Source organism: Brachycentrus maculatus, unplaced genomic scaffold (genome assembly GCF_059751285.1).
Source record: "Brachycentrus maculatus isolate JH-2025_06_01 unplaced genomic scaffold, ASM5975128v1 h1tg000559l, whole genome shotgun sequence".
Taxonomy (NCBI): Eukaryota; Metazoa; Arthropoda; class Insecta; order Trichoptera; family Brachycentridae; genus Brachycentrus; species Brachycentrus maculatus.
The window spans coordinates 1,078,567-1,097,312 of NW_028281302.1; the positions used below are offsets into that span (position 1 = coordinate 1,078,567).

At 34.2% G+C, this 18,746-nt stretch overlaps 1 protein-coding gene across 2 annotated transcripts in view; it reads right to left on the reverse strand.

Annotated features, from left to right (window-relative positions):
• The window catches only part of qua (villin like protein quail), a 38,576-nt gene that overhangs the window by 4,675 nt on the left and 15,155 nt on the right, over positions 1–18,746 (reverse strand). For both annotated transcript variants that reach the window (XM_088273197.1, XM_088273196.1), the window contains exons 2-14: positions 17,203–17,295; positions 16,564–16,677; positions 16,252–16,451; positions 15,746–15,941; positions 15,051–15,341; positions 13,489–13,717; positions 10,718–10,965; positions 8,979–9,065; positions 7,197–7,290; positions 5,962–6,198; positions 4,172–4,303; positions 2,572–2,727; positions 1,644–1,750 (exon numbers count right to left, since the gene is read on the reverse strand). In XM_088273197.1, coding sequence (XP_088129323.1) covers positions 1,644–1,750; positions 2,572–2,727; positions 4,172–4,303; positions 5,962–6,198; positions 7,197–7,290; positions 8,979–9,065; positions 10,718–10,965; positions 13,489–13,717; positions 15,051–15,341; positions 15,746–15,941; positions 16,252–16,451; positions 16,564–16,677; positions 17,203–17,295 — 2,184 coding nt within the window. The remainder of the gene's footprint in view (positions 1–1,643; positions 1,751–2,571; positions 2,728–4,171; positions 4,304–5,961; positions 6,199–7,196; positions 7,291–8,978; positions 9,066–10,717; positions 10,966–13,488; positions 13,718–15,050; positions 15,342–15,745; positions 15,942–16,251; positions 16,452–16,563; positions 16,678–17,202; positions 17,296–18,746) is intronic.

Genomic DNA, 18,746 nt, shown 5'->3' on the forward strand with positions numbered 1-18,746 from the left:
TATAATTAAGAATTCAATTAACTTGACATTGGCAAATGCATTGTTTTACATGTGCAACGCCATTCCATATTTAAAAAAAAAAGGACCAGGGAATATTTATTACAAATGAATATTTATTACAAATGAAAGCCATTTTTTTATTTGTTCTAGCACTACGCAAGATGCCTAACTGAGTGCCACCTGCAAATAAAAAATTTGAATCTGTAAAATTGGAATCAGCCGGGGGAATCGACAATGACAAGTCTCTAAAATTGTTTTTTTAAGTTCCGGATAGTAACACCATATAATTTTTCAATTGTTGTGTTGAACTTGTATTGACAAGTCGATGTCAGGGAGACCTGATATGATACGCACAGAAGAACAAATTCATGATTACTTGTACTTAAGAATTGATATTTTCTCTGACTCAGAATGGTGACTACTCCAGTTAGTCGGATAATGTTTTTAAAAATAATTTTAAAAATGTCTGGACTGCATATACCATTTACAAAATGATAATCATAGGATTGTTGTATGAAAGCAATAAACAAAAAAATGTTTAACTCCATCCTGGCTTACCTTAGAGTAGAATCAAATAGAATTTATTAATTTCAAGTACACACTTTATTAGAATCCTATGTGCATATCAAACGCAGCAGTGTTTATTTGAAATAGAATTGAATTGATCCGCTCCATAGTTTAATTTACACTTTGCTGTCCGGTGAAAGCAAGTTGTTGTCCTGCAAAAACTATCAAGCAAATGCCAGTGACGCGACATTGGTGTCATGCGATATATCATATGACATTATCCTCGAAAGAAGAAATGACTATGAGATTTACGTTCTCTTAATCTGGAAAAACTGCCGGCAACAAGCAAAATGATCTGAACCAATCTTACTAGCGCCTAACAAAAGAATCCCGATTGAGACATGCTGACGGTAGTATTAACACATTGTAGTCGGGCGCTTCGAACAATAGACTCTAGCCTATAGCGGACGTTTTTCGGGATTAGCGCAAAAATATATCGCTTTCTTAAAATTGACACAATTTCTTAACCAAATAATATTTACGATTGAAATTTTCAAAGAAATCATAAATGACATTTGATCATCAAAAATAAATTATATTCATAACTTTCAATTAAGTATTCAGAATTTACAATTTTAGAAGCATTGTAAACTCTAAAAAATAGTCTTCCCCTCCGAGGTATCATTCCCTATACAATGCTAATATATTCAAATAATAAAATACCAAACAGTAAACAAAACAGTGCGAGCCGTATGAAAAATAGTCCAATACGTGAAATGACTCAAACTAAACTGGAGATTGTGATCGCATAAAAACTCCAGATTTCTGGCGATGCCTTTACACGCGGTACACTAGCCAATCCAGACAAGGCATCTCAAATAACGTCAACAGACTGCCGCCTAGCACCCAGGTAGCAGATTACCCTTCAACGCGTTTTATTTCACGCTGATAACAAACCGCATATTGCCGTTTCCCGCCGATAACCGACAGTCGACAAAAACGGCATTTGCCGTGTCCCGCAGTTGACCGACAGTCCGCGAAAAACGGCAAATGCCGTGTCCCGCCGACAATGTGTTAAAATATTTTTATTCTCTCCTATACAAAGTTTAAGAAATTGTAAAGTTAAAAATTCTTACATCCCACAAAGTAGGATCCCAAGCCGGGAAGAAGCCGGTGAATGTGGGGGGCTCGTTGCCCTGAGACACCACCATTATTGGAATGTTTTCATCTCTGTTGGATGGATCTGAAAAATATAACGATATGTCAACATCTGCACAGTAAAACTAGCGACTAAGGTTAGGTTAATATACATACATCTGTTTATCGACTGTTGCTGCACAAAGAGGCGTAAGTGACAGATTTTTACTTTTCAGGAGACCTTAAAGGGATATGACTTTTTGTACATTGTCATTTTCACGAAAGTATTGCCAATCCATTTTACATTATTACAAAATGGTATGGAGAGATGAATAATTTATACTAAAAATATAGCACTGAATGGGTCTCCGGAATTTTTTTGTGCATATATCCCATTTTAATGATATACATTTATCCCATTTTAAATAAATGTTTCACTTTTTTCATTAATTGACTCGCCAGTTTCATTGTGGTAAAATGTATACATTTTTAATCTACCTTTTACTTAGCAAATACCAATATTTCTTAAAATTTATTGTGACATGTTTGATGCATTCCGCATCATTTTAAAACATCGTATACACCGTCTAGGTGTTTGAAAATGATGCAAAATGCATTGAAACACTTGTCACAATAGATTTGAAGAAAAAGTGGTATTCAATACGGAAATCTTAAATTAAAAACAAACGTTTTAATTTCACATGCAAGTTTCTAATACTGTTTAAATTCATTGTAATTAGAGCTAAAAAATTTCTTATGGATATGTATGAAATGTTTCACATACTAGAAAATGCAATTTTTTTTTATTATATATATTTTGTTTTACTATCGCCAGACCTCAACAAAAATCCTCGACGTTAAATATTTGCGTTCGCAAAGTACGCAACTAGATATAACTTCTACAGATATAACATTCCATTCTCTCACCTGCTTTTAAGTACCTCAATGCTAAATTGATAGCGCAATCTCTTCCGGCAGTGCAGCAATATGTACCGGTCCAAATGTACACGCAGTTGTGGGCGTCCAGTACGGCAATATATTCCGGAGAAAGGTCCGTTTGGCTGTACGAGACTATCTCTTCAACTGAAACGAGATAATCACAGCGTGTCATTGCAAATTGCAACGGTTCATCTATAACAGGCCTGGCCAACCCAAATTGCACACTGGGCCGCATCGATGACCTAAAATTTTCCCAAGGGCCGCACATTAGAAAAAAAATTATAACAACGAATTTCAGACTTATTGATTTTTGTAAGTATTATAAACAATTTGAACGCAGAGGCAATCAGAAAGTACAATCAGGGTTGTTGTGAAAAAAACATTACTACAATCAAATTTAAGAAGGAAGCAAACATTGAACCAATAAAAAAATTATCTCTATAGTATAATTAATTTTTGACAATGAAACATATTAATTAGGACACATAAATCAAACAATATTGCCAATTTTATTTAGAATAAAACCCATTTATCAATGGCCACTCAGTGAGAGATTTTAATTTCTTTTCGTTTACTTAATTTTTTTAAAGCTATTTCAATAGTTAAAATTGTACACCTTGACTGGTTTTCGAGATGTTTTGAGATTGCCTTAAATTGACGACGCTGAAAAGTGTGCAGACGGATATAGTTCACTGTTTTTATAACAACATGCATGACTTGGCTCATAGATAATACTTAAGCTCAAATATTGTTGATATATCAAACAGTGTATCACATTTATATCACTGGTTTAAAAATATATTTGTCATACATGACCACGGGCCGCAGGTTGGCTACCCATGATCTATAGGGTAGGGTTTATCAAATTAGGGAATAATTATTTATTATTTATTGACACCCTATTACATCCGTAATAGATGAATAATGATTGAGCGGGCATTTTCTGCAAATGTCTTTGCACTGTTCCGTGTCTGTCTGTTGCTCTGGTCGGGGTCGTGAAGGCATCTGTGCACCGGCCAACGTCGGGTCGGAATCGGATCTAGCTGCCTAAAGCCTACATGGAATTTTACCATCCGGCAGTCCGGTTTTGAAAAATTAAAGCGAGTATGACAGTTTAGCGTGATCAAATTTACGCGCAGCGTGTTCACGCACCGATCAAGAGCACCGATCCGAAGAAAGATGGACAAAAGCACAAGCCAATCCAAGCCAATAATCCATTTTATATGCTAACTGACGTGCCGGACGGTAAAATTCCGTGTAATTCCATGTAGTGCACAAATGCCCTAACTGAACTAACTACATAACTACTAATCCCTTTCATTGCCTACACCGGGGCACTCGTAGAAAATTTAGTGGTTATTTTACAAACTTTATTTAGATTGGCAGTGACAGGGATATTGAAAGCTTTTAAATGTTAATTCATAGAAAAATCAGGATACAATTTTGTTTAACATTTTCCATAAATTTCGCAACTTAGTTCATAAAAAAAAAATTGCTTTGCAAGTGAAGGTCTGTCAGGAAGCCTAGGATAGATACTTCTTTATCAGATCTGGGAATGGTTTCAATGTGCTGGAATAATTGAACTCACAATAGCCGGGTAAGCCGATAGACGCGTAGAACAGACGTGCGGGTAAAACGTCATCCGGTTCCCTCTGCGTCGATGTTGTCAACATCATCCGTTTGTTGCCGAGAGCATCCCAGAACTCCGCTTTCTCCTTGCCTGCACAAAAAATTGGAGATTTATTTCTAATTCAGAATAAAGATATGAAAATATGTTGCAACACTGAAGGACTGAGGTAATATAATACTGATCCCTCATGAAAATTATCTGCATTTTTTGTATCATAAGTGTAATATGAACCAACCAAATAATATAAGTTTTTCTTCTTCCTCTTTGACCACTCTCTTCTTTCGAATGGTGTATAGAGCACCAAATCGGATAGACGCAGTGTTAATTTGATTACTCATGAAATGAACGCGAGATAATCTGTCCTGCATTCAAGAGAGGGCTGGAATACATGTAAAGAAATATATTCCTTTAATTTTTTTAAATTTCAAGTGTTCCACTGATAAAACAAAGAAACAACATAAGTCCTTCTCAAAACTTATGTAACATCGCCAACTTGGTTTTTCTCTCTGTCGCACACTGTTTTATTGGAGGAAATTTTATTATTTTATTATTAAAAAATCAAACAATATATTGATTTACATATATTTGAAGAGATACAGATTCCGTGTATGAAGGAGCTTAGGATGTAGGATTAGTCCAGTCAGGCATTAGTGCCAGTTATACTGTTATATGGGAAAGCAAATGGAGAACATTAGCAATGGCTAAAGCAGTTGGAGTTGCATACTCATATTTGTACTAGATTGTCACTTGGACATTGATAATCCTCAAGGGAAATCAAATCAGCAGTTCCCAAGTTACACAAGCTAGTAAGAGTATGGGTGTACAACGATAAGTGCACTACTATTCGAATTACATATTATGAGAATAGTAATGCACTACGATCGAGAATAGTAATAGAGTATCCACAATAAGTGCACTACTATTCTCATAAAGAATAGTAGTGCACTACAATCGAGAATAGTAATAGAGTATGCACAAAAAGTGCACTACTATTCTCATTACATATTATGAGAATAGTAGTGCACTACGATCGAGAATAGTAACAGAGTATGCACAATAAGTGCACTACTATTTTCATAATAATGAGAATAGTAGTGGACTTATCGTCGCATACCCATACTCTTACTAGCTTGTGTAACATGGAAACTGCTGATTTGTACATGTTCCTCGAGGACTAGCAATGTCCAAGTACAAATATGGGTATGCAACTTCAACCGCCTTAGCCATTGCTAATTTTCTCCATTTCCTTACCCATATAGAATACTACCTACCCTTCCTCCTACATCGCTCACTCTTTTCAAGAACGTCACAAATAAAAAATTGTCAATTTTCAGTTGTGCTTGTTTTCGGAATGCCCAGAAAATGAACTATATCCCAGCAAAAGAAGCATATTTTTAACTTAATATTTACCCGCTACAGGGCAGAAAGTGTTGTTTTTGCATTTTGAAGAAAAGGTATTGTTTATGTATTTTTTTAAATATACTAAATATTTTTCAAATGAAAAAAAAACCTTCAGGTTTTACCTAAAAAGAACTGTTGCACAGTTAAGAGTTCAATAAGTGGCTTGATATTTATTTTTAAAACACTGTATTATATTTTTAAACTTTGAAAACGATCTCCTGAAAAATCTTTTTTTTTATTTATGACGTTCTTGAAAGGAGTAAGCGACATGTCCTTCACCCCGAGGTTTTTCACTGGAACATGTATATGGAGTAACTGATGACTGGAGCGAGTGGGCGAGTGGGTACCTTGCATGACGAGGCAGTTCTCGGTGGCGGCCATCTGCTTGGCGACCTCGCGCTCGTCGCCCGTGGCGCTGGTGGCGCACCACACCCAGCAGCGCGAGGCGGCGCGCAGGATGTAGCACGCGCCCGCGCCGCCGCCCTCCGCGCCCGCCACCACCTCCGTGCCGCGCGCCTCCCGCGTGTACTTGCCCGACACGCGCACCAGGTAGTGCGACGGGGAGCGCAGGATTATCCCGCTCGCTGGGAATGTCACATGCACAAAAATAATATATAATAATTAACACATTGGACAGGTGTCTTTTACGCCTGGGGACCGCTGGCGACAGGATTTGATAATTATATAGATATAGATATAGTTAAGACCTTTACAAAGAGATAGGTATGTTTTATTAATGCTAATGTTCATCTACACCTATCCAAATTTTCTTTTTTTTCTTTCACCGTTTCTTTTCATTATTTTTTATTACTATTTTTTATTATTATTTTATTATTATTTGTTTATTATTTTTAATTTTATTTTATTTAAAAAAATATTGTAAAACATATATGGCTGACTAAGTATTGCACCCACCACTTAGTCAAGCTGGAATAAAGAGTTATTATTATTATTATTATAAATATAAAAACATAAAATATGTAATTCCTTCTTTTCTGACTTTGAAATGAGGTTGGCGTAGAAGGTAAAAATACCTTTCCCGCAATAAGCATCAATCGACCAAACGGGTTGAAATACCTTCCCCATTCTATGTGTTAATGGGTGTATTTTAAATACAGTATTTTCACACTTTTTTATAAAGAAATAAATAAAAAAGAAACGTAACACTGTTTGGAGGAAACGCATCTTTTACATACTGTTGATTGAGAGCGGGAGATGCTTATGAGTGATCTATTTGCTTACTTTTGGTAGACTGCGAGCCGCCACAACATTTTACAGATTGGAATTAGGTTTGCGGTTACTTGTGGTAAGTATACCTAATTTTTATACTAATGGGTCGGGGTTGAATTCGTTAATTTTATGAAGGGAGAGAAATATGTTACAAAATAATACATATGTATTATATTACATTGCAAGGCAAACTGGAAGGTAATCACAGAATAATAAGATAACATTGGATCTTAACAGAGTGCTGATAAATCAAAAGTTATGTGCAGCATAACACACAAATTGCCAAGATGACTGCAAATCTTTGACGTGAAGAGAGATGTATTTATAAAATATACTAAACGAGATACATTACAATCACAGTCTGTCGCTTTTCCCACAAATGTAATCATCCTTCCTTTGAAGATTTGTAGAAAGTGCGCGGGTTCTGTTCCTTGCCTCACTCGGACCTATGCAAACACCAGAACACAACAAAAAAATTAATATATAGCTGGTTAAATGCCAAAGGGCCACAACGCAAGAAAATAAATTATATTCTTTACTCCAAAAATGGTACCGTAGAACGGGGCTACATGAACTTTGATGTGTTACTTGAGCCCAGTACAAAATCAGCCCATCGATCTAAGTATCGTGACAATAAGTGTCAACCTGTCAGAGAAACAATGAATCACGTCGATACGTTCATTATTGTAGACAAAATATAGATTTTTTTTTTTGTACTGGGCTCAAGTAACACATCAAAGTTCATGTAGCCCCATTCTACGGTATCTTAATCGTTGAAAAAGACACCCATGATTCTAGCGTTAGAAATGTCCATTTCTAGCACTAGAAATGGACATTTATAGCTCCATAGAATCATGGGTGTCTTTCGAATATTTAAATGTTGACGATTTAGGTACCATTTTTGTAATAAAGAGTTTAATTTTTTGTTGCGTTGTGGATCTTTGGCATTTAACCAGCGATATATGGTACACACCTCAATATTCCCAAATTACTTTTTATGTGTTATTTTTTATTCTACTAGATTAATTGATTCGGCAGTCACTTTGTGGTAATATATGTACCTATTTTTAATTTAAGTTTCATTTGGTAAATACCACTATTTCCTGAAATCCATTGAGACATGTGTTTTGATGCATACCTTGTCATTTTCAAACATCATTTAAATTATACGGAATGCATCACTAAAGATTTCAAGAAATAGTGGTATTTACCAAGTAAAACTTTAATTCAAAATATTCTATTACACACTGAATTATTCACCCTACAGATGATATATCAATACATTATAATTAAAACCAATATACAAAATGAATCCAACAACAGTGTATGTTCTTTCAGAAAATGAATGCAATATTGATGTCAATGACAATGAGCAGTGATTGATGTTGCACAAATGTATGAAATGATTACTTAAGCCAGCTAAATGGCAAATTGTAAGTTATGGGATGCTCAGACTTCCATCTTCTTTCACATAATAAATGATGCTTACTTTCAAAATCCGCCAGATCCAATTTTATAAGATTTAAAAATAAATACTCTATCGGAATGCCAATTGTGGGTTTTATTGTTTAAAATATTTATATACTTGAAAACCCAGCTAAAAGGTATTTTAAAACCAGCGTTGTATTTCAAATTCCGCTATATCCGCTATATACATAGACCTTGCATTCTGACCCATATCGGCCAGTCAGAGAGCAGGGATACGTAAAAAATTAAGATGACGTCATTATCGGTTTGTCTCGTGTTTTTTTTTAAATACTGAAAATTTTTCTAAAAAATAGAAAAATTCTCTATTTCATAATATTTTATCGAAAGATAGACAAATCTATAAGTATAAATGTTACCCGGAGAATTTTGCATTTTTTGCAAAATTGACTTACATGAATTTAGCGGATTTCGAAAGTAGGCGACACATAGATGCTTCGTCTCGAGTAGAGACACTTATGATATACTTGAAAATAGCCTACTTTATACAATTTATAAACAATTTTGTTTACACCTCTCAGAATTTTAGTTACAAAGAACATGAAATAATTTCAGAATCCATACTACCAATTTCATCACTTTAAAGTGACTCAACTTTAAAGTTTACAATTATTTTTTGTATTATACTCTTATTCTGTTATGAACTTACGAGCATTGGAATGGAGCAGAATTTTTTGTGTAACTCATTAGCTCCTTTCTCTGTCAGTTTTCTTAACTCAGGTGTTGAAGCACATCCCTGCAAAGTAATCACATAATATGTATTAAAAAGAATTTGCAAACTTCATTAAGTTCTCATTAGATGAAAATATTTAGTGGCAAAAATTCAAAATTTATCAATTGAAAATTTGTTTACAACATTTAAATGAGTCCAAATACTTGTTCACAAAATCTGGATTATCTCCAATTATAGGAGTTATTTTCATACCTACATAGTAAATACATAGTAAATTACCCCTATAATTGGAGATAATCCAGATTTTGTGAACATGTATTTGGACACACTCAAAATGTTGTAAATAAATTAAATGGTCAAATTATAAGCTAAAATAATAAAAATGAAAATGTTATTTTCTGGCGTCTCTTATGTATGTGATTATAATCCAGGATTTGGATCCCACATACTAAAAAAAGAGTTTCTGCTCAATAAAAAAGCTTCTTTTCATCTCACCAATAGATGTCTCTAGTGAAGTTATAATGATTCAAGAACAACGTTTCGAAATTGGTTCATATATATAGAACTTCCAAGAATTTGAGTAGTGTAGTTGTCAATCGTGGGTAAAATTGATGAATGTTACACGTGTGTAAAGTGATCACTTAAACCAGCCTATGACGGTCGTCAGCCCCGTAAATGCCCAGACTTCCATATTCTTCTTCATCTTTGATGAGATGTCAAAAAAAAATAATATGAAAATTTGTTGTTTAATAAGATTAAAATATTAATATTTTTGTAAAAATTTTACAAACACATGGTAGGTTCGATTAAAAATTCAAGATTGAACAGTGAAAATATATTGTGGTATAATAAATATAATAAAAATGAAGAAGGATGAGAAGTTGGATTCCTGCCTGTGCTAAGCTATTTAGAAAATTCTCACAACAATAACAAAAAATATAGAAATATTGCGTAAAATAAAATGATATATTATTAGATTAAAACCAATATTTTTAGCTTTTCCACTTTATTTTCATTTGACCAGCGACCGGGTTTCGTCGTTACCGACATCATCAGACTGATGATGTCGGTAACGACGAAACCCGGTCGCTGGTCAAATAAAAATAAAGTGGAAAAGCTAAAATATTGGTTTTAATCTAATAATATATTAAAAATGCAATTCCATCACGAAGTGTCAGTGGATAATATAAATCTTTTAAATAAAATGATGATTGCGAGAATACAACAACAACAAAAAAGAGCATTGCTCCAGTGCTGCCACATTGCTCACTCCTTTCAACAACGTCATTTATAAAGAAACTTGATTTTTCAGGAAATCATTTTTAAAGTTTAAGAATATAATAAAATGTAAATAAAATAAATATCAAGCCACTTATTGAACTTTTTACTGTGCAACAGATCTCTTTAGGTAAACCCTGAAGATTTTTTCTCCATTTGAAAAATATTTAGTTTATTAAAAAAAAGAATTAAACAATACCTTTTCTTCAAAATGGAAAAACAACACTTTCTGCCCTGTAGCGGGTAAATATTTAGTTAAAAATATGCCGCTTTTGCTGGGATATAGTACATTTTCTGGGCATTCCAACATGCATTCAAACATGCACAACTGAAAATTGTTGTTGAAAGCAGTGAGCGTCATGTCCAGCCCCCATCTATGTTCCACAAGCAGTTTTACGATGTGGTTGGAGCTCTTAATAAAAATACTTAATACTCACAGTCCAGTAATAAATAATACTAGATTCTCCGGAGGGATGATGGTATGTGTACATGACCACGTAGCAGTCAGCGCTGAAGAATATCCCCAGTACCGAGGACACGATCTCCATCAGCCCCGTGGTGGTCACTCTCCAGATCTTGATGACCCCCGTTCCGTCATCCATCAGCTGGGTTTGTGCGGCCAGCCAAGTGGCGTGGTGAAGAGTTTGGGCGTCAAATCTGGTGGTTGCAGCTTTAGCAACCCGCGCTGTTGGTACAGACCAAAAATGACCTTCATTATCTTTAAAACAGTAATAATATCATAGAAAATAATCATTTTAATCGCAGTTTTAAGAACTAAAAGTTTGCACATGATTTTTTAATTAGTTTATTATCCAAACACCGGATTTTATCAAATGTGATATATCAGGATATGACAGTTCCAACTAAGTTAAAAATGCAAATTTTATTCTTCACTTCAAACCATTATCCGCACCCCGATGGTGCATAGGGCACTGCATCATATAAATGCAGTGTTATCTTGATCATATAAATGCAGTGTTATCTTGATCGTTGACGCATGAAGGAAAGGTGATCAGCCCTCCGCTTCAGGTACCAGTCCAGGGTAATATTGAAAAAATATTACAGTGAATAAAATCACTTATATGTATTTGACCCCCCCTGGGAATCGAACCCGGGACCTCCGGTACGGTAGGCGAGCTCGCTGACCATTACACTACGGAGTGCGAATGTTATATTACTGCATATAACCCACGACATGTACAATATAATGCTTAATAAAATAGACATCAATAATGTTTGTCTATAGACATCAATATAGACATCAATAATGATGTCTGATTGACTATTTGATAAAGAAATGTAAGTTATAATATTATACTTATGTACATGATAGTTTTTTTAGATTACTTCAAGCGAAAACCGGTAATTGGAATATCAATATTTTTATTTTATTATATTTTATTTTTTGGAAATATTCTCCGCAAATGTTCTCTGTAAATGTTCGCCTCCGTAGTGTAATGGTCATCGCGCTCGGCTACCGTTCTGGAGGACCCGGGTTCGATTCCCAGGGGGGGTAAAAAGAAATATGAGTGATTTTTTCACTGTAATATTTATTCAATATTACCCTGGACTGGTACCTGAAGCGGAGGGCTGATCACCTTTCCTTCATGGGTAAACGATCAAGATAACACTGCGTTTATATGACGCAGTGCCCTATGCACCATTGGGGTGCGGATAAGGGTTTTATTATTATTATTAAATATTCTGTACCTTTTCCAATAAAAAAAGAAAATTGCAACATTAAAAAATTGATGTTATATAGATGTTCAATAATGGGTACAATAGTGAATGTTACGGAGTTTAAATTGATTGCTTAAGTCAGTTAGACTAGTGGCAGGTCATAAGCATTGGGAATCCCCCGATATCCACATTCCTTTTGTACACAAATATAGTTAAGATGTCTCTGTCGAGTTGTATATATATACATATATATATATATATATATATATATATATATATATATATATATATATATATATATATATATATATATATATATATATATATATATATATATATATATATATATATATATATATATATATATATATATATATATATAGTTGTATGTATATAATATATATATCTCAGAAGTTCAGTACAATTTCAGGGGAATAAAATACAGGTTTTATTTTCAAATATAAACAAATATATAATCTGATCTGTGAGTATTCAAGAAAAAAACATTTGTTTTGTTTGTATCATTTTTCAACTTTTCTTTGTTCATTTAAAAAAAAAAAAATTTTTACTTTAATTTTTAATTTAATACAAATTAAAAATTGTCCGCCTCCATAGTGTAGTGGTTAGAGCGCTAGGCTACCATGCTGGAGGTCCAGGGTTCGATTCCCAAGACGGTCAAAATAAATATTAGTGATTATTCAGTCTAATATTTATTTAATATGACCCTGGATTGGTACCTGAAGCGGAAGGCTGATCACCTTTCCTTCGTGTATTTAACGATCAAGTTAGCACTGCTTCTATACGATGCAGTGCCCTATGCACCATTGGGGTGCAGTTAAGGGTTAGAAGAACGCCAAATTATTATAGCTATCAGAACCTGAACATATTGTAAACCAGGGGATCGCCATGGATCTTCCTCGAAAGACATCTAGAGGAAGACCAAAAAATTCATGGACGCTACAGAAAGATAACATTAATCGAAGGCATGACCTAGGGACCTCAACCTGAGGACAAAGAGAGCTGACCCCAACAGTCTACAAAGACAATAATTCGGCATGAAGCAAGGAAGAAGAAGAATCAGTGACAATATCTCTAGTACATAGGTGTACTAAAGGGTTTTATGCGGGCAATGAGAAACAGCATAAAAAGCACCATCGCATATTACAAGGAAAATTGAAATAAGCATTTTTTTTTGTATATTAAAAACATTGTAATAAAACACTCTCCTTATCATCCATAGTTCACATTGTGTAATACATACTACTTTTATAAACACTTATTCATTGTCACAAATAAGTGTTTATTTATTTATTGATTTGGCGTTGAATTTGTAGAACTCCATTTTAATTTACGTATTAATTTGAAATCAAACACAGATTTTTTGAGTCTACGTTGTATTTTATTAACAAAAACACATAAAAAATTAATATTGTGACAATAAAAAAGTGGTATTACACAAAGTGAACAATGATGAGGTGAATAAATGATAACAATGATGATGATAAGGAGTTTTTTTATTAGTATTTACCATTGGCTTCAGACTGAATATCCGTACTCTTCCAGGATTTGAATAAAGATTTGAACTCCAGAGGTACATTATCTTCGGGGATTCGAGTAACGGGAGTGAAGGATGGATATCGCTTTTTCTTGACAAAACCTCGTGCGTTTCTGATTGCCTCGGATCGTTCCTTCAGGGAAGCCCTCTTACCGACCCATATCCATATTCCGTGTGTTCCATTATCTAATATGAATGCATCCTGAAAATAAAGGCACTTTTGTATACATATTCAAATGTTACTCAGTTATGGAAGGAAGATCCCCACACGATGGACCGATCAAATTAAGGCAGCAGCAGGCACCTCAGTGGTTGGAGCGCTACGTGCAGCGCAGTCAAGGGATAACTGGAGAAGAGTCATTGCTTCTGCAAGGGTCACAACCCTCAGCAATGAGGATTAAGACGGAGAAGAAGAACTCAGTTATGAGTATAGCTACGTTAGGGAATGTATTTGAATGGTTTTGCTTATTTTTGAAGAATATGAATGTCCAGGTATTTACAGAGCTTACGACCTATCATAGCTGAATTTCCAGGGTTAACAAGTTTTTCTTACTTACATGCTTACATTAAACCCTTAGTATTCCTTAATTTCTTAATTATTGAATAAAATAACAACAATGTCATTTTGTTTCACATGAATTTTATTTGGTTTCATTCTGATGATGGTCCAGTCTGATGATGTTGGTTACGACGAAACCCGATTGCTGGATTCGCTATTATTGTTATTGTTATTTTATTCTATTGTGTTGTTGTTTTATCGTTGTTATTTGTTGTTGTTTTATTCTATTGAATTTATTTTGTTGTTATTTAATTATATTAAATGCAGTTGTACCAAGAAATGTCAGTACAAAACTTAAATTCTTAGTTATTACTTTTTATAACTATTTTGTAAATCAATTAGTAATTGATTAACAAAATACATTTTTAATTAAAACATTGAAGTGAGTTAATTTTTTATTTAAATTATTTCAGAAATTGCATCATATAAGTCGAGTTAAGGCGTTTGTTTACTCCGTTTATGTCTAGTTCATGCATAATCTTTTTTTGAACAAGCAAAATTTTCTAATAATAAGTCTTACAACATTTTGAGTGTGTCCAAATACTTGTTCACAAAATCTGGATTATCTTTAATTACAGGAGTTATTTTCAAAATAAATTAACTGGTCAAATTATAAGCTTAAATAATAAAAATGAAATTGGTATTTTCTGGCGTTTCTCATGTGTGTGATTGAAATCCAGGATTCGGACCTCACATACTAATATAAGAGTTTCTGCTTAGTAAAAAACTTCTTGACATCTCACCAATAGATGTCTCTAGTGAAGTTCTAGTGATTCAAGAACAAGGTTTCTAAATTGGTTCATATATATAGAACTTCCAAGAATTTGAATAGTGTGGTTGTCAATAATGGATAGAATTGGTGAATGTTACACGTGTTTAAAGTGTTCTCTTAAACCAGCCTATGACGGCTGTCAGCCTTCTTATTATTATTCTTCATCATTGATGAGATGTCAAAAAATAATATATTAAGTCTTACATTGGAATTCAAATCAGACTGCAATAACGGTCCCGGTTTTATTTCTTCAATTCTGTATTTGGTGGTAGTGTGGCAGCAGCGGTACAGCCGAATGGACTGCTTGGAGCTCATCACCTCTCCATCCTTGATCTCCTCATCTGTAGTCTTCACTTTCCTGCTCTTCAGGTCCAGGTACTTCTGGAACAGAGCCTTCTTGTCCGACTTTAGGGTCTGCTCATATCCGTCGTTCAGTATTATCAAGTTTCTCTCTGATTGGTTTTTGTTTGTCATTTTGCCCATTTTCAGCGCTATCTGCAAAATAAAGTCATGGAAAAATATGATTACAATGCGAAATTATTTATTAGGGTAAATGGCTCATTTTCATCCTGGTTTGACATCTCTAAAGGTTTCAAACAGGGATGTGTAATGTCGCCTTGGCTGTTTAATCTATACACGGTTAACTGCATGAAAGAGCTGAAAGGTTTAAATGTTGGAGCTAGAATGAATAATTTGACCGTTTGTTGCCTTTTATATGCTGACGACGCTGTTCTTCTTGCCGATATGTTTTTGTTAAAATGTGCATTTTTTGCTAGTAGTATAAATTTGCATGGAATTTGAGGAACGTCTTTAAAAAATCTAAGATAGTAACTAAGTGTAAAGGTTATTCGCTCATTATAATCACTTAATCAAAATTAACTGAAAATTAGTTTAAAAACCTTGGTTCCATGAAGTTTCTCCACCACATTGGCTGCCCTTCCAATCCACAAGAAAATTGCATCGGGCGTTTCTAAAATGAAAATTCCACTGCTGCTGAAGTGATGCCATGAAATGCTCTCCAGTTCTGTCATTACGGGACATCTTCCTAACACTCTATATAGACGGACTTTCAAATCACCCCGGCTTCGCAGAATCCTAACATAGAAAAACAACTCTTTAAATAATTACACATATTCAATTTGTTCACACGATTTGCCCTTGTAAAATGTATATTTTGACGTAAATAGAAAATGTCCGCCACGTTTTTAAATTTCGAATTCAACCGCTCATTTTAGTTTATGATATTGTTGCAAGGCTGCAAAATTTATAAAAAGTATATACATCTACACGCAAAAAGTGTGACATTTGAAATTAGGTGGATAATATGACACTTTTTTACACTGAATGGTTGCTTCTATAGGCGAATGAACATAAAATATTAAAAATAGTTTTTTAGCTAAATAACCTCATTCCATCCTTGAAATATGACTTGAGTCTTGCGCTCTCGTGGCCTTGCACCTCCCGATGTTGCACGGACGTCCCCCCTAGATGCGCGTCCAGCTCCACGGCTTTGTAGGCCGCAGCCCCCGTGGCCTCGGGCCCCGCGCGAGCCCCCAGCCAGAAATGTATGTGTGCTTCCATTTTCGCATTTTTGGTATCGCGTTTCTGCATTTAAAATATTCACTCAAATATACAAACAAATATCTTTTCAAGTCTCTGTTTCAATGCTTATTTTTCATTATTTGTACCAATAAGATAAATAAAAACAATAACTCACAACAACACTGGGTCCTGCAGGATGTCCGTACATTGAGGAAGCGTAAATAATGTAGCAGTCCCCATCGTAGAAAGTTCCATATTGTGATTTAGGCAACAAAACCACAGATGAATTCTAAAATCAAATTATTTTGGATATATCGTAGTCGTACTGGAGAAAATGACCAACCAACAAAACGTAAAATGTTCAGGAGGGCCATTTAAGTCACTTTTGCTCGACAAGAGAATAAACACAAATGCAGTTAGTCGTTTTTAATAAGTCAATAAATTATATTTCCAAGTTTAAAATCCTTTGGGACTTTTTTCAGGGCAATTTTAAGCTAGTAAGATATCAAATAGTCAATCATGTTTTTGTAAAAAAAATGCACTTGGTCACTTTCTCTTGTATGACTAAGATATGTATGTTTGATGTATATTTATATTGCAATTATAAAGTGGACGAGATATAATTGTATTTTCGACTTACGCCGGTAAATTATACATTACGTAACTCGGGGTATTAAGTATTTTTACTTATTGCACTAAATCGTTTATTTATTAAATTAATACTCATTGGATATGGAATATTGAGTGTGATGTTATACAAGTATTATTATAATATTGGGTACTTAGGTAGGATATAAATATGAAATAGATTTACCTCTACTTTCCAGATGTGGAAAGTTGTGTTCTCCCTGGGAACTGTTCGAAACATGGGGTCCACTGTGCCGAGTGTACACTCATCCACGTCATCCTGAAAATTCAAATATTGTAATGGCATTTTAATATACATACTTGTAATAATTTTTATTTAACTCTTTATATGAACATTGTGCATGAATAATTTTGACAGGCTGTAAACTTCTTATCGTGAATATGAGGTTATTTTTTTTTACGCTGAATCCTTTAAGCGACATACAGCGTGATTTTTTTTTTATTTGAGTGCTGTTGCTTTCATTCATGAGTAGAACAGTAAATGAGATAAAGAATGATAGTAATTAGCCCTGTGGCACTCATACCTCGACCTTTCCATGTCAATAACTTTTTCACTTTCGTTAGCAAAAAAATGCATCCACAATAATAAAAATAATAGATATCTCAATATTTTTAAATTACAATATAACTCATTTTAACTAACACAATATTTAATTCTATTTGGAGTGAAAAATATCGGTAAATATTTTGATAAACCTATTGTTTCGCGCATATAATGTCCACTAAATTTAAAATTGATCGTTTTTGCAGAAATCTTCAGCAATACTAACTAAACTAACTAAGCATCACGCCGCTTCCCGGCAGGGGTAGGCAGAGAGAATCCAACGCCAAACCACTCTGTCTTTGCAAACATTCTTCTCCTCTTCCACATTTTGCATCTCCTCATACATACCCGACGATTATTACGACTCTTGACCCGGCCGCTTTCAAGTATTTGACATACCTGATTGTGGCAAGTTTTCCTCGGTCTTCTTCTGCTTCTTTTTCCAACAACATTCGCCTCATAAATTCGTTTAAATTGCAATACTAGCATACATAAAATAAAAAATGCTAGCACTACAACGGTTAACATAATTTTTGAAAATTGACATAAGAATGAAAAATGCTGAAAAACCGTAGCGATTCACTTTATTCTGTAGATAAATTCAAAATAAAATAAATCAGTGTAGTAATATAATCTATTGCTTTTCACATCGGATATTTCATAATGATAAGAACTGTTGCAATCGGTAGAATGGTAAAAATAATAGTAACGGTGCAATTTTTGCGGACTGAAAAACAAACGTAAGAACTCGGCAGAATATAACGAAACGTTATTTCACCAAATTGGTTATTAAGTGGTTTTATTGTTTCCACTCCACTGACCAAAACCGTCGTATTATCTCAAGTGTCCGTTATCCTCTCTTCATGATGCTGACTACAATAAGACTCGCTGACCGATAGAAATTAAGGGGAAGGCTTCACGCCTTGATGCCAGTTTGATTTTGGCAACGATTGCCTTCAGGCGTTCATTATTTTGATCGCAAGTAAAACAAAATGAATCATGTTTTTCGCCAGGAATTCATATAAATTAAGTATATAATTCAGTGAAAGAATGTGTCAATAAAAGAATATACTTATTTACAACTTACGAAATTTAAGTAGTGCGGTTTTCAATCGTGGATAGAAAAGCGAATATTACGCTTAGGAATAGATAGACTTAAAATTAGC